At 40.4% G+C, this 25,346-nt stretch overlaps 1 protein-coding gene across 1 annotated transcript in view; it reads right to left on the bottom strand.

Annotated features, from left to right (window-relative positions):
• Positions 1-9,907, bottom strand: part of FBN2 (fibrillin 2) — a 269,378-nt gene extending 259,471 nt beyond the window's left edge. The window contains exons 1-3 of the mRNA XM_037028439.1: positions 9,092-9,907; positions 8,202-8,284; positions 3,137-3,235 (exon numbers count right to left, since the gene is read on the bottom strand). Of these exons, the coding sequence (XP_036884334.1) occupies positions 3,137-3,235; positions 8,202-8,284; positions 9,092-9,339 (430 nt within the window). The 5' untranslated portion in view covers positions 9,340-9,907. The remainder of the gene's footprint in view (positions 1-3,136; positions 3,236-8,201; positions 8,285-9,091) is intronic.
• Positions 9,908-25,346: the final 15,439 nt, after the last annotated feature.

Genomic DNA, 25,346 nt, shown 5'->3' with positions numbered 1-25,346 from the left:
TATGTGTTCTGAACCCAGGGCCTGAGTCCCAGCCCCATGAGCTCAGTGCCCTGCTGCCATGATGGCTTGGTACCCACTCTCAGGGAGCTGACATTCCACAGGGAGACAGATGGGAAACAAGTAAACGAATACCACCCTGTCACTGTGGATTGTGGTAAGTTCTCTGAAGGGAACTGTGTTGTGACGGAGGGTAGAACTGTGCTGTAAAGAAGGACAGCTTGGAGCCAAGGAGGAATCTAGACACTGGAGCCAGACAAGACTCTCTGATGTGACACGAACTGAGTTCTGAAGGACTACAGTGAGCCGCACATGAGAGGTACCAAGGAAGAAGCTCTCAGCGAGAGGACTTGCCAAACCAAAAGACCTAGGAATGATAAAAAGTTTCCTCTGAAGAACTGAAAGATTCACACGGTTATAAATCTTAGCGAAGCAGGCAGAGGCCCGCTACATAATGAAAGGCCTCCTCCGCCATGGAAGGGTTTGCATTACCCCAAATGCAACTGGGAGTCACCGAAAGGATGTACATAAGACAGTGAAGTGATATGATTTATATTTTTAAAAGCTCACTCTAGCTGCTTTGCATGAATGAATTTAACAAGAGCAACAAGAAAGCTAGGGAACCCATCAGGAGGTTACTGCCAGAGGCCAGGTGAGAGGTGGCGGTGGCTTGAACCACTCAGCAGCAGTGGTCATGGAAAGAAAATGGATTTGAGATACACTTTCCAGAAGAACTGGCAGGTCTTCTTAAAAAGAGCTGACGTGAGAAAAAGAAAAGCAGTTTCTTAAGTACCGGGTGGGTGGCAGTGCCATTTGCCAAGGCAAGAGAAACTGTGGAAGAAGCAGACTGTGGTCAGCAATGAATCAAGAGTTTCGTGTGACCAAGTCTCCGACACATTCAGATGGAGATGTTGAATAGGAAATGGACCATGGGAATGTGAGGCTCGGTGGAAGGACCTACATTGGAGACAGTTACGGGTTCGTAACATGTTGGCAGTAATTGAAGACATATATGTAAGTGAGTTCAGAGGACAGGACTCTCGGGAACCCCAAACACTGATAGGAGGCTAAAAAATAATAACCCGGAATAGGAGGATTGTAGGCCATCAATAGCATACAAGTGAAAGAAAAGTACTTCAGGAATATTAATAATAGTTAATGGTAATTAATAGTGATTAATGCTTTAGGGAAGTGGAGCAGGATGAGGAATGGAAAGAAAAGTTTGTGATGAAAAGGCTATATTAGTCAAGGCTAAATGAATAATTCATGGAGTCCTACTACTAGAAGGGGAGACCCAAAATACTGGAATTTCTTTACAAAATTGTGTATTTATTCTTAGATATTTAAACTCCAGTCTCCTTCAAAGTGTTCTTCATCTGATGCACTATACCTATTGAGACATTTTTTCTATTGCTCAAAACAGTTTTTGGATTTGTCGATTGTGATGCCTTTTAGTGCTTCTGCCGTGTTTTGTTTCACCTCTTCCACATCAGCAAAAGATTTCCCTTTGAGGAATGTTTTCACCCAGGGAAACAACAACAACAAAACATCCCTCAGGGTGAGATCAGGTGAATAGGGAGAATGGAGTATGGGGGGTCACAAGGGATCACGTCATTTTTGGTCAAAAACTGCTGACTGTGTATGCCGATAATCACCCATCGTGAAATGGGCAAACATGTTGAAAGAGTCTTCAAAAAAATTTCACTGAAACCGAACACAGCCTCTCACAACATCACCAGCTGGTATACCGATATGGATGGAATCCTAGAAAGCTCGCTTAGCAGGAAAAGTCTGTACTATAAGGGGCCAGCCCTCCAGAAGATAATTCCAGGGGTTTTTTTGGATACCCCTTGTAAATTATATACCATAACCTCAGGGTGAGCCAGAAAATGTTCAGCTGCCCAGATAGAGGAATTAAGTAAAATTTCTTCAGGACTGAGTTTTTTGCTGAAGGCATTTATGAGAAAAATAAGACAACAGGATAATGAAAATACTGGCAAGAGTTTCTTCCAGGCAATCAGACAAGGAAGGTTAGAAGAAATTTGCTAAAAAGTCTCGATGAATTCTGAGTAATAAGTTTTAAAAGGCCGTGAAAATAACAGATTATTTTAAAGAAAGTCAAACTAGAGTTTTAATCAGAAGTTTCATCAGAAGACAATGACATTTCTTGTATGAATCTTAAATTTTATATTCCCGAGTCAGTGATTTTCAATTACCTTTCCTTAGGGAAAATTTGGAGAGAGAAATGTTAAAAGTGTGACAACATTACACTACTTTAAGGCAAACTTAAAGATTTATTTACTTAACGAGCAGTTACATAAATGACATTGGCTTCCTCTTTGTGATAATGTTATCTTAAACACTGGCCTAAAAGATTAATCTTGAACCTTAAAGACCCAGAACTTTCCCATTGGACAGTGATAATAAATTTAGTCCCCTGTCACAGCGACCTTACAGACCTGTTGGGAGTTCGTCCATGTGAAGCAAAACAAGTTAATATACCTGAAGCACCTGGTCAGTACACAATAAATACCTGTTTTCTCCCCACTCCTCTTATCCTTCCCCTTCAATTAACCCACAAAACAGGGTATGAGCCACAGGAGTTAAGCAAGGCCATAAACAGAGCCTCTGGTTTGAATCTACAGGTATAAGCTTCAGAATACCTGAATTGAAATCTGTGTTACCTTGGGCGACTTACTTCATTTCTACATGCCTCAACCTCCTTCTCCGTAAAATGGACTAACGACAGTACCTCACAGTGCTCGTGTGAGTATCCAATACAGGATATCGTCAAACACTTAGAACGGAACCTGGCACACTGTAAAAACCTGGTAAGTTACAGCTGTTATTCACAAAGAATAACTTTTCCACTGAATCCAGGATCTTTTTGTTTTTTGCTGCACAGACCAGAGCTTCTGGACCAGAAATAAATCATTTTTCTTAATGAAAATCATTAGCCCATTACCCCTTAGTTGTTGGTGGCAACAACTAAGCCAAGACTTTTACCCCAAAGATTAATACAGACTCCAGTTAGTGAAAAAAAAATAATCATGGATTTATAGCTTCATTGAAAATGACATTTAGAATTTACTCAAAAGCTTAAGGATAATTCAGTAAATAAGGTCACGAGGAAACATACTTGATTTTGATCCACAGGTCGGTGATATTTGGCCACTGGAACAAGTACACATGTTAGGACGGGAGCAAAAGCCATCTCCACAGCTATTTCTACATATTGCTGTAGAAAGCACAACAGGGAAGTAAATGAACAATTAGGTGATAAACCACATTGTACAACACAAGAAAGCTATAGTTAAAAACAACATACCTGAAAAACCAAGATATAAAACGTGATACATAATATCTAATTTCAGATATGCAATGAAATCACCCATGGCAGACTTGAGAACAAGTCTCACAAGTATCCTTATGATAAAGTACAAACCAATAAAGCTATTTCAAGTTCCATAATCCTACGTGTTGCACTCTCTTATCAATACAGGTTGTCTTTTCTACTCCAGGCAGAGTTTATGTGCAGAATTTACCCCAAGAGGACAGTTTTGGCCCTAGAAGTTGGGAGAGTTGAGGGAACCCAGAGGCCATGTATACTCTCAGAAACACAGCCCCCTCTGCAGGGCACCTTTGCAGGAGACAGGGAATGTGAGACTGGCTGGCTCGGGGACTCCGGGCCCTAACAGCCTGGCTGGGCCCCAGGGGTTCGGTGCACATTCCTGCCCGGCTGGCACCTGACCTGCACCACCATCAATCTTTGTTCCCCTTAATAATTCCCTCTCTCCTTCCTCCAACTTTTCTTCTATATTATCTCCAGAACCTAGCCTATTCCCACTGCTCTGAAAAGCTGCTTCGACATTTTGATGGAGGGAGAGTCAAAGTCTCCTGCGGCTGTGACCTCCGAGGTATGAGGGTCATCACAGCAAAGAATGTTAGGCTCACTGACACAGCACATACCATGGATCCCCCAAATCGTTAGCTGAGTACATTCAAATTGGAAGCCTCTCCCATATTTAGAGCCAGCGCATTTAGGAGCTAAGAGATTTATCACACCTACAACTGAATTCTTTTTGTGAACAAAAGCTATGTGCTTCAATGCTGCATGACTGGGTGCGTGAAGACAAGAAGAGAAGAGAGACTGGGAGCATCTTGAACTAGCTGTAAACATTTATGCCAATGTGCCTATGTTACATACCAGGGAGGGGTCCAGCTACTTTCAAAGAGATCTGTGGCCCCAATGATGATGCGGACATGTTCTNAGCCTCTCCCATATTTAGAGCCAGCGCATTTAGGAGCTAAGAGATTTATCACTACACCCACAACTGAATTCTTTTTGTGAACAAAAGCTATGTGCTTCAATGCTGCATGACTGGGTGCGGGAAGACAAGAAGAGAAGAGAGACTGGGAGCATCTTGAACTAGCTGTAAACATTTATGCCAATGTGCCTATGTTACATACCAGGGAGGGGTCCAGCTACTTTCAAAGAGATCTGTGGCCCCAATGATGATGCGGACATGTTCTACAGAAGCGAACTCACTCAGTAATAGTTTTTCTTCCCCAAATTGCCCTTTGACATTCAGAAAATATGGCCAGCATTACCATTAGTACTCTCTATAAATGAAAATGGCATAGATCATGGTGTGAAGATAGAAAACTGATTTTAGGCAAGAACATTGTGCCTACCATGGAGTTGACCACTCAAAGTATACTAGAACTTCTGATCACCAAAAACTTTCCCATGAAAAATGTTCACTAAAATATTATTCTTCCGCAGCTGGTAGACATTTAGTCTAGGTTTGGGTGATACACTAAGCGCTCCTACCCAGGTCCTAAACCCAAGGAAGGTCTGATGGGCTGGAGACTGGGTATCCTCAGACAGACCCATGTCATGGCCACAGGTGTGTGCTCTACATCTCTGAGCCAACCAGAAGCCAGAGTGCTTCTCAGCTAACCACTTGTCCCTCCCACAATGGCACAAAAACCATGAGATCAAGAAATACTGCAGTGAGCCCTAGCTGGTGTAGCTCAGTGGATTGAGTGCAGGCCTGAGAACCACATGATCGAGGTTCGATTCCCAGTCAGGGCACATGCCTGGGTTGCAGGCCACTTCCCAGCAGGGGACCCATGAGAGGCAACCACACATTGATATTTCTCTCCTTCTCTCCTTCCCTTTCCCTCTAAAGATAAATGAATAAAATCTTTTTTTAAAAAAAGAGAAATACTGCAGGGAGGGAAAGGAGACCTGGGTGTCAGGATTTCAGTGATGCTGGGAGAAGAAGGACAGCACAGCAAAGAGTATGTGGTGTGCAAAAGGTCTGGGGTTGAGTTCTTCTGCCACTGACCCACTCACCGCACCCTTGGCGGGAGGGGCTAGAACACAGCTTCTCCGGGTTTAGTTTTCCCACTGGTAGAATAAACTGAAGAATTACATTGGAGTGCTCTCTGATCTTTCTTCAGGTCTCAGTTGCTATGATTCTGGGCCAACCCCTTCCCACCATTATTCCACCAATCAAAAAACCCTTCACAGCATAATTTCACAATAAACAAGTTAGGAAGCAAACTTTTCCATTGTTTCATGTTCTAATAAGATTAAAAAAAACAAATGGAAAGTGAGAAAATCAATTCTACCCTTTTGGGAACAAATATATGGAAGCTTGAAAGTTCTTCAGTGATCTTTGCAGATCACAATTACAAATAGTAGCAACAAAATACAGAAACTAAAATCAAAATGCATGAGGTTTCCAGTAGTTTGAGAAATATTTTTCTTTGAATATCTTCTCTTCCTCATGAAGCCTGTTTACGGCCATCATTAAAAGTCTAGAAGTTGACATTTTAATATCTTTCCATAGAGAAAGAATGATGATGTACAAATGTACAAGAAAAATAATCTTTAGTCCTCCTTTTCTACTTGTAATTTACTTATTCTCTTTTTGTAAATTGCTTCAGACCTTCTCTTTTATGAAATGGTGGAAATTCAGTAAGTATAAAAATAATTCATTATTATCAGAAAATCCTGGAATCAAAATTGTTGACTTTGACTTTATAGTGATTTCAAGTTGGTTATTAACTCCATATATTATCATTTTACATGTCAAAAAATAATTGGAGTACTGAATTCAATGCAGATTTTAATATTAAAAGTTCAAACTTAGGTGAGACCCACACAAAAGACGATAAAGGCATTACATTCTCTCTCCCTCTATTTTGTCCACTATTTTAAACTCTCAGTATTTAAAATATTTTGTAAGTGCATGAACAAATTTTTTGTAGCTATCTCTTCACACAAGTATAGTACATGTTTCTTGGAGATATAAAAATCATTTCAAGTCTATGCTTTTTATAGCTTTATGATACATGTACTTTCCAGGGTGCTTCATTAAGTATCTAAATATCTCAAGAAGGAGAAATGCAGGCTACCCTATTGACTATTATGCTGAGATTCCCAAAACTGATCTTCTAAACAAGTACACAATGTTATTCAAAAACCAAAAGTGTTTAAAGCTGACACTCAGAGAGCCATACATATATATACATGGGTGTATTTCTACAGTAAATATTCTGGAAGGCTCTGTTCTCTGGAATTCCCATTCCACACTGATCCAATAAAATCTGACTTTACAGATTTTCAACACGTACCATAAACCAATCCCTTCTCCTCGGCTGCCCTCCAACTCAATAATGGCAGTCACATTCATTACATTTAGTGAGTCAGACTTTCCGCAGCGCCTCAGTCACTCCCCACCAGTATGGCAGGTGTGGGGTGAGTGACGTTAGCTGTTCTAGGATTCTAGGAACCACGTAAGTTTCAAGCAGACATGGTAATGCCCTACTGGCCTGGAACAGTAAACGCACCCTCCGAAAATGCCTCATATATGTGGCTTCTGTGTTGGAGAGAAGAAAAGGCAACACCCCCTTCTTTTTAATTTAAAAACAAAGACTTATAATCAGAGGGTTTGTTTACAATGTTTATGAATCATCTTAAAAAACGCAGTTGTTCTTTCCTATTTTTGCCTCATTACTGGAGTTGTGGGATTTTTAGAGTAGAAATAAAAAAGAGTAATAAACCAGTCTTCACAACATGAGATTTCATCTCTTTTTAAAAAACTGTACTGAAAAAAAAAATAAGGGTCTATCTCAAACCCACAAAACCCATAAATACATAGCCAGAGATGCCACTACATCCTTGGTATCCCTTGATTAGTGTGGCTTGCCCTCTTTCTCTACTCACAACTCCATAATTACTTATTCCCCAGAGAACATCAAGGTCAATATAAAGTCAAGATCAGTCCCAAATTAATATGCTGTCGACAATACCCGGCTCTCCTCCTGACAAGATGCATGTAGCTGTGCTATATAAACACACAGAAGAAGGCCAGTCACACTTCAACTCGAAACCTCACAGGCATGTGAAATTAGACATCCCACAGCCCACCACTACAAGACTGATAACTAATGATTTCTCCAATTAGAACTTGGAGAGCTGGGCATAAACTTTGGAAACTGACGGAAATAACCAAGACTTTTAAAGTCGGATAGGCAGGAGCAGTGAAGTTCTAAGACTCAAAGTTGGAAAGTCTACAGTACACTATGACAGTTTGGTCTGCAAATCCTGCATCTAAATGTCTCCCCCAAATAAAAAAGTCAAGTCATTTGGAAGAGCTCCTTTTCAAAAATTTTGTTAACCTGGGTCAAGTGTACACTCGTGAGAGTGCTCCTTTCATATCTATGTTGTGTGGCTGTTGAGATGAAACCAGATATAATAAAGTGGTTTTGTACAAAGGCCTAAGAAAGCTTGATCTTCCTAAGTCTTAAACCTCATGCAGAGTCAAAAGCCAGTTAATTTACATAACCACGCTGTGGTCTTATCTGGACTCTTTCAGGAAAAAGTGGTTTTGAGTTATCTAGGGAATTGCTGTACTCCCCCATCAGTTTGTATTAATAGACATAGAAAGATAAAACTTCCAAGTATCTTTGAAACCCTTTATCATTATTGCCCTTCAACAGAGTCTACAAGTGAAATTTAAACCGATGCAAACCGGCTGCTCCTTCCCCATCAGTCAAACAGGGCTACGTCCTAATTATCACAGATACGCAGTCACTGGATTCTAAAAGCAAAGGCGTGTCCGTAGACTAAAGGCAAGAGCGACGGGGCGAGAGGGCTGCCCCGAGCTGCAGCCCAGCCAGGCACTCACGGACGATGCACTGGTTTCCTCCAGGGAGCGTCTTCCATCCCGGGCAGCAGTAGGAGTGGAACCTGGATCCGCACACGTTGGGCCTGCGACGGACAAGCGAGGTCACTCACGCGTAGGACGGGGTGGAGTAACACGTTATCAGTTTTCACAGGCACGTTTCCTAAGCCCTACGACAGTCGATTTCTGGACAACGAATCAACCAAAGCTACACTTCAGATGGTTGGGGCGCAGACAGGGAAACGGGTGGGCGTCTCGCTGGAAGGGGGGAGGGCCAGAAACGTCTAAAACAGTGCCTTTCATCTGCCCCTCCGCTGCTGCCTTTTTAAAATCCGAAAAAGAAACGTCGAAACACGAAATATGCTACCATTCCAGCCTCCGGAAGCAGAGAACAAAGGGAACATTCCGTTTCAAAAATCCTCGCCCTCGTCCCTCCCGATCTACTGCTACTTGGGCCCCGACGTGTCAGGGAAGACGCGTCGGAAGGTGGAGCGTTCGGGCTCCCGGCCAGAGCGAACCGCGTCCTCAAACAAAAGGCTCCGGAGCGGCGCCCCCGACGGCGGGGAGCAGGCGGCCGCCACCGGCCCGGCCAGGGGCGGACTCCAGCCCTCATCCCGCCGGACACTCGGAACCTGCTCCCGCACCGCGGGCTCTGCCCCGCTCTGCGATCCGCACCCAGGGGCCCGCGGCCCACCGGCCGCCCACCCCACCCCCCCTCGCCCGAGGGCTTTTCGCCCCCGGAGCTGCGGAGAAAAGGAGGGAGGCGCTCCCGAAAGCCTTCGGGGTCTCCTCGTGGAGGGGGCCGCGGCAACGGCCGCCAGAACTGGACTCGGGGAGCGGGCAGGAGGGAAAGCTGCCCGGCCGCGGTGCCCAGGTGCGCACCGTCCACCTACCCTCGAAGCACGTCCTGCTGTCCTCGCCTGCGGACGCGGCTGGCCGCCGGGGCGCCCTCCTCTCGGTACTCGGGCACCGCGAACCCGCCTTCAGAGCCCGCCGCCGCGGGCCGGACCTGCTGCGGCGGCTGCTGGGGCCGGGGCGACTTGGGCGGCTGGGGCTGGCCGGCCGTGCCCTGCGCCCAGATCGCCACGCAGCCGAGCCAGACGAAGTAGGACTGGAGGCACTGCCGCCGCCGTCTCCCCATCGCGGGCGCCGGGAGCGCGCGGACCGTGGTCCGCGGAGAGGGAGCGCTCAAAGACGAAATCCCCGCGGCCCGGAAAAAGTCAGGGTCTAGCGAGCCCCTAGTCGGCTCCCAAGACTCTCTCGGGCTCGGGCTCCCAGCTGCACCGGGAGCCCCGGACCGAGCGCCCGTCCCCCGGCTGGACTAGGGGCGCGGACTCTAGCGCAGCGGGCGGCGAGGCGCTGCGGCGATGCGGCCGGCAGCCCCGCGCGGTCCACGTTGCATCCCCCGGGCCACGGCCCCGAACGACTCCAGGACCGCCAGCGGGCGGGGGCGGGAAATTACAAAAGTAACCCGAGCAGCCGCGGCGTAAAGTTACAAAGAAAGCGGACCTCAAAAGAAAAAAAGGGCCTGCACGCAGCGGCTCAGCGAATTCCCGTGCGCTCCCGGCCCAGACCTTGGAAAGCTGCAAAAGTCTCCAGAAAGAAGTCGGCAGGCAAACAAAAGTAGCCCCCCAAGAGAGGCGGATGCACTCCCGGCTCGCCCGGAGTCCCGCGGGGCAGCGACGCGCCAGCGGCGGCTGCGGAGCCGGGCTGAGGTGCGCGGGGCCGGGCCGAGCCGCCGGTGAGAGGGAGGGCGGGAGGCTGGGCTCGGGCGAGGATGCGGCGGGCGAGGGCGCGGCGCGGGGGTTTTGAGGCCAGGCGGGGCGCGGGGCGGGCCGGCGGGCGGTGGCTGTCAGTGGGGGCTGGAGCGCAGCCGTCCACACGTGGGGCGCAGCCCCGACCGAGGGGCCGGCGCAGAGTGGGCGGGGACAGAGTAAGGGGGTGATTGGGTGGGGGAGGAACAAGGGGCGCCAGGACTTGGGGGAGGGGAAGAGGAAAGAAGGGGGCTAGGGGTAAGGTGACGGGAGGGGAGCGGACTGAGATTGGGGGAAATGGGGGCAAGCCAGAGAGGAATGCCAGGGCTGAAACAGGGCCTGGGAAAGAGGGATCGGCGGGTCCGGGTGCGAGAGGAAATGAGCGGGGGATGGGGGCGAGGTTAGGACAGGGAGAGAAGTGGGAAAGGGGAGGGCGGACGGGGGGCCGGCTGGAGGGGGCGAGGCTGTAGTCGGCTTTGCTTCCCGTCCCCCTCAATTGGCCGCTAGTTCTGTTTTGACTGCCTGTACAAAGCGAGTAGACGACGGGGGAGGGGGCGGTTAGGGACCGGATTTGGGGGAAGGAGGCAGCAGCCCCTTCCCCTCCCCCTCCGCCCTCGCCGGGCCGCCGACCAGGGACCGGGGTCTCCAAAAGTGCCTGGTGCGCTAGGTCCGCAGTTGAACCAACCCACTCAGGACACGCCACAAGTTTGAGAATGAGAGCTGTTCCTCCCGAAAAAGTGGAGTCACATAATTTCACGTGAGACCCGGACCCAGACCCAGGGTGCGTGAATTCGCAGCCAAGCAGGAACAGGGACTCGCGCGGGAGTTGGCTGCAACCTCAACTCGCGAAGGCCAGGCCTTCCCCGTCGCCCTCCTGCTCCCACCTCCCCGCCGGGAGCGGCGTCAGTCTGAGGGACCCGGAGCGGGGCTGGGCGTTTCCAGATTAAAATGCGCCCTCCAACAAGAGGGAGCACACGCGGCCGCGGGGGGCCTCGGCAGAGTGCCGGCGCCGCGGTCCCAGGGAGTCGGTGCAGGGCCGTGCTCCAGGGTGACCCCTGGCAGGGCACGGCCGAGCTCTGCAGCCAGAGCTGAGCTGCGACAACTGAAATGTGTGTAAGGGAGGGAGTGGAAGGGGTGGTGGGGCTCAGGGAGGGTAAATGGGTCTTGGGGACATATCCTTGCTTCATGGCTTGGACTCCCGATTAATCATTAAACCCTAGCAATTGGTGCATCCAGGCTGGCGACTTGCCCTCTGAACCCTTAGAGCCGCCTCTGCACTCACCCGCCGTTGGGGTCTTCCTTTGTGCCCCACGTTTTATGAGGTCTCTGCGAGGTCTATCCTAGTGGTCTCTCATTCCACGGCTTTTCGTAATTAAAAATCAACACCCCTGAAAACTAGGACTGCCCTCCAAGCACAGTTTAGGAAACAGTACAAGAGAGCAATGTCTGGATTATTCCGGCCAGAGAACCTTACTTTAAAGATATGTATACAATTTTTTTTCCTGGCCCGAATTGCCCAGATGTGCAATTTGGCAGCCAAACTTCTCTAAGAGTTGGCAGAACTCCCTGTGTTATTTTCCCAATGTAGTCTGACAAAGTCTTAAGGTAGTATCCCTTCCTACAGCATTCTCATAACCCATAAGAAAAGTGGGAGTCACAGAATTTCATGTGGGACATCAATTTGTTCAAATACAAAGAAATTAAAGACAGCAAGAAAAGTATTTGTCATGCAGTGTGTTTCAAAAACATGAAATTGTTTTAACTAAAAAATCTAAATAACATAACCATCCCCTGGGTTAGTGTTTCAATCATATTCTTGAAAACATGCAACCCTTTGAAATGGGTTTTCATTTACTATTTAAATGGCTTCTCATTTAATATTTAAATAGCTTCATGGTTCATTCCCACCACATCAAATCCAAATGTTCTAAAATCGAATACCCATTTATCCTTTGACTGAGCAATTCCACTTTTAAAAATCTGTTTAAAAGATATACAGGCACAAAATGAAATGATAAACACATTTGTTCACTGCAGTACTGTTAGTAATAGCAAAAGACTAAGGATACAAATTTCCTATCAATGAGGCACTGGTTGCATATACATAGCTTAACCCATTCGGTGGAATACTATATAGCTGTAAAGATGAATGAGGATCTCTGTATACTCCTATGAGCTGATCTCTAGAATATACAATTCAATGAAAACAGCAAGGTGCAGATAGAATAGGCAAATCCATTGAGACCAAAAGAAGAATAAAGTTTTCCAGTGGTGGGGCAGGGGGAAAATGAAATGAAGAAGCATTGTTTAGTGGGTACAGAGTTTCCATTTAGGAGGATGAAAAATTCTAGAAATTAACTGTGATAATGGTTGCACAAAATGATGAATGTACTTAATGCTATGGAACTGTATGTTTAAATATGGTTAAAATGGCAATTTTTATGTTACATATATTTTATCATAATAAAAAATTTTATTCAAGGTTCCAGATATTATAAATTATATGCTACCTTTTGGTGTGTGCATGTGTGTTTTAAAACTAGAAGTATAAACCAAATCTAATAAAAATGATTATCTTAGAGAATGGAGAGGATATGGAGGAAGAGACAATGATGGAAGCTATACATTTCTAAACATGTTTGTTTTATTGTTCCAACATTGAAACTGTATATATTTCAGGTAATTAAAAATTAAATTTCAAAAGGGCAATGCCTAAAATTGAAAACTAAAACAAATGAACCTATCATATTGGTGGCAAACTGGAAAGAATAATTACAGTGATATTTAAATACAACATTTTGACTACATCCTTAGTAGGATATAACCTAAGAATGAAATGAATCACAAAGAACTCTAAAATTGCATTCAATGGAAGTAATGTGAGAGAGAGGGAGTGGGACGAGAAAGAGAGAAAGGGTTGGAGGGAGAGAAAAATGGATATTAGAAACCATGATTTCCCATAATTAAAGGAAGTTAAATAAAAAATAAAAACATTGCATGCTTAAATTGAGTTAAAATGCTAATATGGAATCAGAACTTTATCTTTCAAAAAGTATCCATTTCTTGGCCCTACACATTGGAAAGACCTGAAAGTAGGGACAACCCAACAATAGTAAACACCCATTGTGCCCAGACTATGGTCCCTAAATACCATTTCCCAGCAGAAGGAACGAACTTGAGAGTCCGACGTCAGGGCCAGGACAGGAAATATATAAGATGGGTCTGGACAATCTACCCTGTCATACTTGAAAGCAAGGAAATTGTTGACAATCAGGGTCATGTCAAAAGAAAACTGGAGCTAAGTTGAAAAAGATCCCACTAACCTAAGATGGGAAAACTTAAGCATAATAAAAAAAAAAAAAAACCAGTGCTTCCAAGGATTGAAATATATAAAATGTGTTAATATTCAAGAGTTCCAAATGACAGTTCAAACAAAATTTAATTGGTCACTCTTGGAAGTAGTTAGGATACAACTAATTTTTCTAGAAACACTAATAAATGAAATAATCAAACATTTACCCTGGTTTTGCTAGATAGACTCAGAGAAAGTATTACTTTTTAAAAAACACAGCTGTAAACACAGAAATGGCAATTAGAAAAATCATGACTTTGCACAGTCTAATAAAATAACGGACACAGGCAAGTTATCGATGACTGCTAAAAACATTAAGTTAAGAATTCTCAACTGGGGGCTATTTTCTCCCTGGAGAACATTTGATGATATCTGGAGAGATTTTTATTGTCACAACGAGATGGTATGTGGGACGGTGGGTGAGAGGATTGAGTTTATCGGGGATGCTGTTAAATATCCTACAGTGCACAGCCGCCTAGAACAGTCCCCTACACAGGACAGTCCCCTCTAACCGAGTATTGTCTGGTCTGACATATCAATGCATTTGAGAAATCCTGCATTAAGTGAATAGGCAATGTGGAACTTTTCAGTGAATGATTCAAGCTGTTACCACCAGAACCTACTGGTTAATTGCCAATTTCTGAAAAGCAGGACATCCAGACATTATGTGTCTAGTTGAGTGGTGCAAGAAAAGGCACACAGAACTGCCTATAAAATATGTCCAAAAAATGAGCCTGAGTGTAATCATACATTCCCATCTGACTACCAGCTTCTTGGAATTATGGAGGGTAGTGAAACATATAAAGTGATACCCAGGAGTATAGTCAACCAGATCTAGAACATGGGAAATACCACAGGACTGATTTTTCTTCAGATAAATGACACAGGAAAAGAAAGGGTAACTGATCTGGTCCAACAACCAAATGCACACTTTGTGGCTTATCTGGGATTTTTATTTGAACACGGGTATAAAATTACATTTTTGAGGCAATCTGTGGGATCTAGGGGGATTGAAAGCTGACTACTAGATATTAAGAATGTATTTTTATTTGGGGAGGTGTGACAATAGTATCACAGTTATATTTTCTGATACTGTTTCCCTATACTTACTAAAGTTTGGTGTGAGTGGACAACTTCAGCCTGCATTCTCACTAACAGTAATGACGGGTGCTGCCCACTGGGATGTGCTAGGAGGGTAGGTACCATAGGAGCTGGAGTAGAGGGTCAGGGCTTTAATCGGTGCCATCCCATGGTGTCTTATGTAGCCACGGGGAAGCCACATGGAGAGCAGTAACAAAGCACCCCTTTCCCTTCTAGCCAGGGTGTTATAGCAGAAGGTTAGAAGGGAGTTGGTACTTCCACGCCTGCCCAGCAATAACACAGAGCTCCTCCAACCCCCAGTGTGTCAAGAGAAGCAGAACTTGAACTTTCACTGCTATCTAGCAGTAATAAGGCAACACTTCTCCCCAACCCACTGCACAGTGTCACAGGAGGCTGCTAAAACAGATGACTTCAATATGATCCAAAGTCTAACATCCAAACATAATTGAAAATTACTCATCATACCATGAACTAGGAAAATCTCAACTTGGATGAGAAAAGAAAATCTTAGTCATCAGTGTTGAGATGACACAGGTGTTAGAAGTAGCTGGCAATGGTTTTAAGGCAGCCATGATAAAATGTCTCAAGGACCATTTGTGAACATGCAAGAAATGAAAGAAAAAATATTCTTGGAAGTGAAAAATATAATAATCAAAATTTAAAAGGTTAACGGATAGGATTAAAAGCAAAATGGAGAGGACAGAGGAAAGGATTAATAAACTTGAAATAAAATAATAAAAATCATCTAAACTAAGAACAAAGAAAAATAGATTGAATGAAATTAACAAACCACCAGAGTTTCAAGGACCTGTGAGACTATAACACAAAATCTAACATTTGGTCATCAGAATCTCAGAAAAAGAGAAAGAGGGTAGAGCTGCTAAAAAAAAAAAAACAACTACCTGAAGAAATAATGATTTAAAAAATTGTCCTCTTTAGCAGAGGAAACAAACACACAGATTCAAGAAGCTGAGTGAATCCCAAACAGTATAAACCCAAAGGAATCCATATAGTTACACTCACGAAAATTAAACACAAAGAAAGCAGTAAGAAAAATGACACCTTACTCTTAGGCAAAAACAATTTGAAGGACAAAAGATTTCTCACAGACAGCATGGAAGCCAGCAGGAAGCGCCACACATTTCTCAAGGGCTGAAAGAAAAGAATGATCAGTGGACAATTTTATCCCCAGTGAAAAGACCCTTCAGGAATGAAGGAGAAAATCAAGTATTCTCAGATGAAGGAAACATAGGAGTTTTGTCTCCAGCAGATCTACCCCCAAATAATGGCTAAATAATTCTCTAAACAGAATGGAAATGATAACAGAAGGCATCATGTAGTGTCAGGAAGGAAGAAAGAACAAAAAATTAAAATATAAAAATATGGATAAATACAATAGACTTTACCTTGCTTTTCTAATTTATGCCTGATGATTAAGGCAAAAATTGTAATACTGTCTCACGTGCTCCTCGGTGTGTGTAGAGGAAATGCAGGGTGGGACAAAAGTAGGTTTACACTTGTGAGTATGGGAAGCAGAGTTTACTCTTTTCTTACTATTTATTAATTATTGTATTATTTGCCATATGAACAACTGTAAACCTACTTTTGTCCCACCTTGTACTGTATTTACAACACTTAAAAAGGCTCATAAAGGGTGGTAAGGTTTCTACACCAGTAAAGTGTTGACACCAATAGACTACGATAAATCAAAGGCGGTCTTTTTGGTGGGGGAACAGTTCTGTAAGTGATTAGTGGTGTTTACCCAGCTCCACACGTGTAACCAACTGGCACAGAACTGCAGACACACATTGTGCCGAGGCCGATCTCCTATGCTTCATATTGAACTGTAGCTACCACATAAACAATCATTGGGGCAAACTCTGTGAAGCCTTAATAGGGTCTCTCTACTTTCCTTGCAACTTTCTGTGAACCTATGATTTTTAATAAATGTAATATTATTGGGAAAACACATAAGGTTTTTGTTTTTTATTATTTGGCTCAACCCAGTCAAAAAAAGCTTTTATCCTCACCTGAGGACATTTTCTCATTGTTTTTTAGAAAGAGAGAGGAAGGAATAAAGGGTTTGGAAAGAGGGGAAGGGAGGGAGAAAGAGAGGGAAAGAAACATTGGTGTGAGAAAGAAACACTGATTGGTTGCCTTTTCGTACACACTGAAATACACCCTGACCAGGGACCAAACTCGAAACCTGACTGGGAATCAAACCTGTGACATTTTGGTTTGCAGGACAACACCCAACCAGCTAAACCACACTGGCCAGGGCTCAGCTCACTTTTACCCATCTGCTATCAGTGTAAAGTTAAGCCATTTCATTTTGTGGGAGTGAAATAAATGAGAAAGAAAGTCAATAAATGAAATAAAATGCAAAATGTTGATAATTGGTAAAGCTGTCTATAGTCCTCTATCAGTAATCAACATAACCAGCAAGCAGAAAACCATTAAGCACATAGCTGAACAGAATAGCATCAGCAAATCAACTGAATCTGGGTGACATCATAGAATACTTCAACCAATGGCAGCAGAACACACATTCCTCTCAAGTTCACATAAAACATTCACCATGATAGACCACACTCTGGGCCAAAAAATAGAGCTTAACAATTTTCAAGAGAATAGAAATCATGCAATGGAATTGAACTATAAACGAATAACAGAAAGGAGCTGGAAAATCCCAAAATATTTGGATTTTAAATAACACACTTCCAAATAGCACATGTCAAAAAATAAATCTCGCCCTGGCTGGTGTAGCTCAGTGGATTGAGCGCGGGCCTGTGAATAAAAGGATCGTGGTTCCATTCCCAGTCAGGGCACATGCCTGGGTTGCAGGCCAGTCCCCAGCAGGGAATGTACAAGAGGCAACCATACATTGATATTTCTCTCCCTCTCTCCTTCCTTTCCCCTCTAAAGATAAATAAATAAAACATTTTTAATTAAAAAAACAAATCTCAAGAAAAACTGAAGAATATCTTGAGCTAAGTTAAAATGAAATTACAACTTAACAAAATTTGTAGGATGCAGTGAAAAAGTGTTTAGAAGAAAATGTATAGCATTGATCATATACTTCAGAAAAAAAAGAGAAACCTAACATTGATGGTCTCAGCTTTCACATTAGGGAACTAGAAAAAGAAGAGCAAATTAAATCCAAAATATAAAATAGAGGAAAATAAAATATAAAAATTAAAGCAGATATCAATGAAATTAAAAACAAAAATTGCTTAATTCTTTGAAAAGATAACAGAGAGAGAACACAGGTTACTAATATCAGAAATGAAAAACATCATTACTTACCCCACAGACATTAAAAGGAGAATAAAAGGATAGTATGAACAGTTCTATGCTACAGACTGGAAAACTTAAATAAAATAGACTAATGCCTTGAAAGACACCAACTACCAGGTCTCACACAAGGACAAACAGGCAATCTAAATAGATCTATACTTAGCTTTAAAAAATTGAATTAATAATTAATATTTTCCAAAAGAGAAATTACCTATCCAGATGGTATCTACAAATTCACTGGAATTCTGCCAAATGTTTAAGGAACAGATAATATCACTTTTCTACAACTTCTTCCAGAAAACAGAAGTAGAGGGAACACTCTCTAGATTATTTTATGAGGTCAGCATTTCCATAATATCAAAAGTAGACAAAGAAATTGCATGAAAAAATTACAGACCAATATCTTTTGTGACCATACATGCAAGAAACCCTCAACAAAATAGCTGCAAATTGAATCCAATGATGTATAAAAAGAATCATGCACTGTGATCCATGGAGACTTATTCCAGATATGGAATACTGGCTCAACATTTTAAAGTCAATTAATGAGGAAATACCTTCTGATTTTATCAACAGATGCAGAAAAAACATTTGAAAAACACAAACCCATTCATGATAAAAACTCTTCACAAACTAAGAAGAGAGGGGAACTACCTGACTTGATAGAGAATAAAATTTTTGTAAATTTTCCATGGAGGCTTGAAGAGGAGGTGTATATTCTTTTAGTTACACAGTTTGGTGTATTTGTTAGCAAAAGTACTAGATTAGCCAAAAATTTTATTTTTTCCATACAATGGCTCTAGTAGTGCTTAGTTGTTTTTAACTTCATTTGAAACAATTTTGTTAGAGTGTGTTGTGACAGCTGTCATATCAGTGTGCATTTAAAAAATCTATCAAAACTCATGAGTTTTTGTGCAGCCATTTTAATATTGAAGATAGAAAAGTATATGCAACAATATGGCCTATTATGCTTTAGTATTTTAAGAAAGGCAAAAATGGGATTGAAACATAAAAAGAAAAGTCTGTGCAGCATGTGGAGAAGTTGTGTGACTGATCGAACATGTCAAAACTGACTTGCAAAGTTTCTTAATACTATTGACATCTTGGCCAAATAATTCTTTGCTGTGGGGCTGTCTTATGCATTGGGAGATGTTTAGCAGCACCCCTGGCCTATATCCAAATGAAACCAATAGTGGGAGATAGCTGATATATTGATCCAAATCAATAAAGTTATTGGTGAAAATGAAAAATGTGTCTTTTATTTTATGGAAAAACATAACAGACTTTTTGGCCAACCCTATATACCAGTTATTTCATTAAATTCTCTCTATAATTTATTTTGCTGTGTAGTTGGTCTGTCACAAGCCTACAAAGCCAAGTTAAAAATCTACCATTAATACTGTTTCTGTCCATTCCTTCTTGGTTTTTGCAGAGTTTTCATCTCTTATTATAAATGAACACATTTATTTCAGCTCTTTCCTCATTGTAAATTGTGTACCTCATACTTATAAAACGACCCTCCATCTTGTTTAACATTTGCTTTGGATTTAATCTTTATGATATTAATATTTTGACTTCATATTTATTTTTGTTATTTGTCTACTATGTCTTATTTTTCCATGTAATCTGAGTGTTTTAGCTCTGGGTGTTTTTTTGTACATACAACATATTGTTTGGTTTGGTTTTTCTTTTATCAAATCTGATCATCTTTGTGTGAATATAAGTCATTTACATTTGATGTCTAACAAATATATTTGGTTTTAATGATTTCATCCAATTTTAGGTTTTATTTTTGTGTTCAAAAGCTTTGTCTCTGGCCTTCTTGTATGTGGCTTTTCTTGCTGTTACTTGGGTTAAGTATATGTGATAGACACTTTTCTTCTAGTAATTTGGAAATGGAAACATTCATAAGTTTATATATTTTACCTAACCACAACCTCTTGATGTAGCAGCTTTATACAGTATTTGTTGATATCCCTTATGAAAGATTAGATAATTAACATACTACATTTCCTCTTACCTCTTTTCTCTTTCTCACTTTCTGATTTTATCAGATAATGTTATTTTTAGTTCTAACAATTTCCTTTATAATGTGTAAATAATATACTTACACTATCATTTTTTAATTTATTCACCTTGATGTTCAATAAATTTATTCACCGTATTTATTGATTTGTCACTAAGAAAGGTGAGAAAATGGATGCATTGAATTTTCTGCCAATTTTTGTTTTATTATTGTTTTCATAAGTTATAATTTACCAATATGACATTTCCTTTCTCTAATTAAGAGCCCTATAATAATTTTGTTGTTACACATTTACATTAACCCATATATGCTGTGATCTCTCAGGTCATTATTTCTAACTGGGGCAGAATATTTTGTTGTCTTTTTTTTGTAAGAAAGGCTCCCTATTATATATTTCATGCTTCATTCATTTGTTTGTTTTAAAAACTGTCTATTATTTGAGAATGTCTACCTACTGACTTTATATTTGAATAATTACTCAGTTTGCCATAAGGCATCATATTTGGGGGCTGCATAATTCTTTTGTTCGCTCTTCGTAGACTGTTGCTGGATTTCCAATGACATTGGATGTGGCTGTGGATCAGGGTGTGGCCAGTCTGACGTGCCCCTCCCACCTCCACCACATATTGAGCCTGATTTTTCTCCCTGAAAAACTCTTCCATGACTTTTTTAAAAAAGTTTTATGAAGTTACCTAAGACATGTTTTGATATATATCATCATTCATAATATTTTTCCTGAAGTATAATATAATTTTGCTACAGATTCAATTCTTACTAGTTTCTGAAAATGTTTCTTTCATTTTGCCTTTGCATACTTTTCCCATTTTGCATACCTGTCCCATTTTGCATGTTGCTGTCCTTACTTCTGTGACACAAATTATCTTTGTTTTGGTCTATTATTTGCTTCTCACTTACTTTAATACTCTTCTTTTCCTCTACATTCATCATGGTTATCTAAAAACTTCTTTCTTTGTTAGTTATATAATTATTGCCCAAATCCATAGTTGCTAAATTTAGTCATTTTTTCCTGTTTGGTTTAATTTTGCTTCTCAACTTATTTCTTAGCTCTGCAATTTTCCTCCTCATTCAATTTCATTGTTTAGCATCTCTTCTTTAAGGCTATCTGCTTCTACTAGGTTTATGTTCTTAGTATGTTCTTCCACAAGATAAAAAACTTCCTTTTCTTCGATTATTCTATTTCTAGGTAAGATTTGTTGTTTGAGGCATGCATTACTAGTGGCATTCTTAATATCCATTCTTCTCTAGTTTCTCATTTCTAGACCTCTCATATCATTAAGAGCAGTAATTTACCCAGTTAAAAGGTAATATTTCCAAACCCATAGCTGGTGTTGGCTGACACCTTCCATCATAGTTTCCCTCCCCCCACAGGGACATTTGAATTAAATATGTCCATACTTTTTCCTTGTGCTGATGCAACTTTTGTGCATTGGTTGATCTTTCTCTGTTTGAGGATGTTAGCATAATTTTAAAAACCTTTTTATTTACATTCCTTGCATAATCTTTTTCTCTGTCGCTTTGTCTTTGTATGTGTGACTGTGTGTGTTGGAGGTTTGGACTCTCTCTAGTATTTTCTGTTGCATATTTTGAAATATATGTCATGAAGCTCTGTCCTTTTCTTTGAAAGGTATTTTGGCTCGTTTGGTCCTATTTGTTATTCTATCATTCGGGTTGGGAGGAGGGGGAGTTTCAGATGTTTTTATTCTACCATCTTAACTGAGAAGTCTGTACAAGTACTTTAAATAAATTTTAATCAAAGTAATACAAACAAATGATCACAAATCAAATCATGCAAAAATATTGTGATAAGAAATGACTGAACTCAGCTTCACTGTGGCTTAACCCCACCCTTACTCCCAAGATACATTTTTCTTTGTAAATGGAGGGAAAAAATTATATACTGTGAAATGTATACATTTCAAGTTTAAAGTTTGATGAGTTGTGACAATTGCACATACCACTGTGACCCCATCTATTAAAATATAGAATATTTTTATCTCCTAACTAAAATCCCTTAAGCAACTTCCCAGTTAATCCCTACATTTCTCCTTTTTCCCAGGGGCAAACCCTGTGTGGCATTCCTTCACCATAGATTAGCTTGTTTATTGTAAAACTCGATATAAATTGAACCATACAGTCTGTACTCTATTATGCCTGGATTCTTTTATTCAGCATAAAACTTTACGAGTTTTTTCATGTTGTAGCATGTTTTGGCAGATTGTTCCTTTTTGTCGCTGAAGAGTATTCCATTGCCTGTTTATATCACACTCTGTGGTACCCATTCTGATGATGGACATTTCAGTTGTTTCCAGTTTGGAGCTATTATGAAGAAAACTGCTATGGACATCATGGTACATACCTTTTTATTTATATATGTTTTCACTTCTCTTGGGTAATTAAATGAAACTGAAATCTCTGAATCTTAGGGTAGTCCTGTTAACTTTATGAGAAACTACTAGGATGATTTCCACGTTAGTTAGACTATTTTACACTAGCTCCGGTGATAAGTGAGTTTAGATGGTACCATGTCCTCAACATTTGGTGTTGTCTTTCCATACTGGCCATTTTAATGATGCTGTGGTACATACATTGTGACTTGCACTTGCACTGCCTAGGTGACTAGGGATGAACATTAAGCATATTTTCATGGGCTCATTTACTATTTTTAGATAGCACTTTATAAAATGCCTGTTCAAATTTTTTGCTGATTTTTATTAGTTTGTTTGTTTTTATTACCAGGTTGCAGGAATTGTGTATATATGCTGGACACAAGTGCTTTATCAGATGCAAGTATTACAAGTATTTTCTCCCAGCCTGAGGCTCATATATGTTTTATTAATGATGTCTTTTGATGAGCAGAAGACTCAAATTTTGATGAAGTCAAAGTGTATCTTTTCTTTTTTATTATATGGATAGAGATTACTAGCTAATAAATCACTACCTGACCCAGGCTCATGAAGACATTTTTCTATGTTTTCTTCATAAAACTTTTTGTTCTTATAATTTGGTCTATAATTCATTTCCATTTAATTTTGTGTAGGATGTAAGAAATGAATCTAGGTTCATTTTTGTGTTTACGTAGCTAGTCAGTTCTAATAGTGCTGTTTGTTGAAATACTTTTCTGACTTCATCACCACCAAGCTCATATTACAAGAAATGTTAAAGGAACTTCTTGAAGAAGAAGAAAAGATAAAATATGAATAACTGAATATGAATATGAATAATATGAATAATTTATATTCTTTCCATAATATAAATATGTAGTCATGACAATGACTACATACCTACCAATAATGTCCTAATCAAAAGACATAGGGTGGCTGAATGGAAAAGAAAATAACACCCATACATATGCTGTCTACAAGAGACCCACTTCATGTTAAAGGATACACACAGACTGAAAGTAAATGAATGGGGAAAAGATATTTTATGCAAAAGGAAATGAAAGAAAAGCTCAGGTAGCAATACTTATGTCAGAAAAATACCCTTTAAAACAAAGACTATATCAAGAGGCAAAAAAGACATTTCATATGTAATATGAAATTCTCTACCAAAATTCTCTGCCTTTTCCTGATGATGTTACCTGGATCCTGGCATAATGATAAAACAAGCTATGATTATTAGTTGCAAGCTGAAGAAATTGACTATCATAGGCAGGGAAGAAATCTTTTAGAATGAACTTGGATAGGGCACAAATTCGATAAGACTTATAGAATGAGTCTCAAGATACAAGCAGACTTAAGCAGGAAGTTTCACCACTTTGTTTTAATAGTAATAGACCCTGATGTGGTTGCAGCTACCCTTAGTGATTTGTATCTGTCCCTTTATCTCTGTATCATTCACTCCTGGATATGAAGGTCCAGTGGCTACGTGTGGGCACTAGCCCCATGGCCTCTAGGGCAGGACTTACCCATCTGTCATCTGTAGTTGAAGGCACAGAATGGAGCCCCACCAAAAGTGCACACAGTAGGGAATAATTCCTAAAAAAAAAAAGCAGTTTGGATAATGTACAGGCAAAAGAAAGCAAACACACAAATCTAAATAATAACATGTTTCTACAATACCTCAAAACTTTCAAAATGTATACACAGGGTCTGGCAGAAGTAATGCCCGCTTGAGTGTGGTTGGTGAGGTAATGATATGGGTGTAATGACTTACAGTTTTAATTTTAACATTTCATCTAAAATGTCATCTGGTGTGCTTCAGTGTGATATTGTTATGTTACAGATTACATGCTTATAATTTTGTAATAAAATATTTTATAATAAAAAGGGGCAATATTTGTGCTGTACCCTGTATTTCAGTCTATGATTTATTTGGTAGTTATTCTGAGAAACATGTCTAGTTTGTTTGTTGCTCCAACTCCATTTTTAAATAAATTCCTCCACTGTTTTCTATTAGTCAGTGTGTTATCTATTTCTGTTTATTATATGAAATAAATTTCAATTATTTATAAATCATTTTATAAATCCTATTTATGTATTAAAATATTGGCACTGTGGAATAAGTTTTCGTTTTTGTTGCTATTGCCTCCCACAGAAATATTCTGTGCTTTTTAAAAAGTAAATATTTAGATTTTTTCATATGTTATTAAAATGGTACTGACCACTAAAACAATATAGAACAGGCATCAGAGTTTTACTATTTATTTAAATATACAAATGCAAAGTTAAAGTTTAATAAGATGACCTGTTTTTTCACTATTAAACAAAATTTTTGAACTGGCTGATATTTGGCCCTGGCTCGTGTAGCTTGGTGGACTGAGCACGAGCCTGTGAACCAGAGGATTGTAGTTCGATTCCCAGTCAGGGCACATGCTTGGGTTGCAGGCCAATTCCCAGCAGGGGATGCACAAGAGGCAACCATACATTGATATTTCCCTCCCTCTCTCCTTCCCTTCCCCTCTAAAGATAAATAAATAAAATCTTTTAAAAAATAGATAAATATAAAAATGAAAATGCTCTTTAAAAAATTGGCTGATATTCTTTATTATGTTAAAGATGTATTTTTAATAAGTACTGCTTTAAAAATAAGCTGTAATTGAATTCAAAGACATAATCTTTTAAATTTTATATATTTGATAAATATTATATGAAGATACTTTCTAAAATGAAACAATTCTTGCAACTATATTATATTATCAGCATACATTTAAATAGAGTCACTGTTATTACTCCATAAATATTTACCTGTTGAATTTTTTTAAAATTTTTCTTTATTGATTTGAGAGAGAGAGAGAAAGAGGGAGACAGTGATTTGTTGTTCCACTTATCTATGCATTCATTGGTTGATTCTTGTTTGTGCCCTGACTGGGGATGGAACCCACAACCATGGCATTTCACGAAGACACACTAACCAACTCAGCCACCTGGCCAGGGTTTTACCTGTTGGATTTTTATCTTTAAGAGTTTTAAATGGAACACATGAAACCTTTATTTGAGATTCTTCCTATATCTGCTAGAAACAAGAATAAGACTTTTAAGGATACATAAATCTTCTACAATATTAATATATATTACAGCTTTGACTTTTCTATTAGTAAAATATTCATCTTGAAAATATTTCCCACTTTCTAAAAACATCTAATTTATTGAAGAAGC

Source organism: Sturnira hondurensis, unplaced genomic scaffold (assembly GCF_014824575.4).
Source record: "Sturnira hondurensis isolate 20B ecotype Veracruz unplaced genomic scaffold, ASM1482457v3 Scaffold0001509, whole genome shotgun sequence".
In the NCBI taxonomy this organism is placed as follows: domain Eukaryota; kingdom Metazoa; phylum Chordata; class Mammalia; order Chiroptera; family Phyllostomidae; genus Sturnira; species Sturnira hondurensis.
The sequence above is the reverse complement of the archived record's forward strand: the minus strand, read 5'-3'. Positions and strand labels throughout refer to the sequence as shown.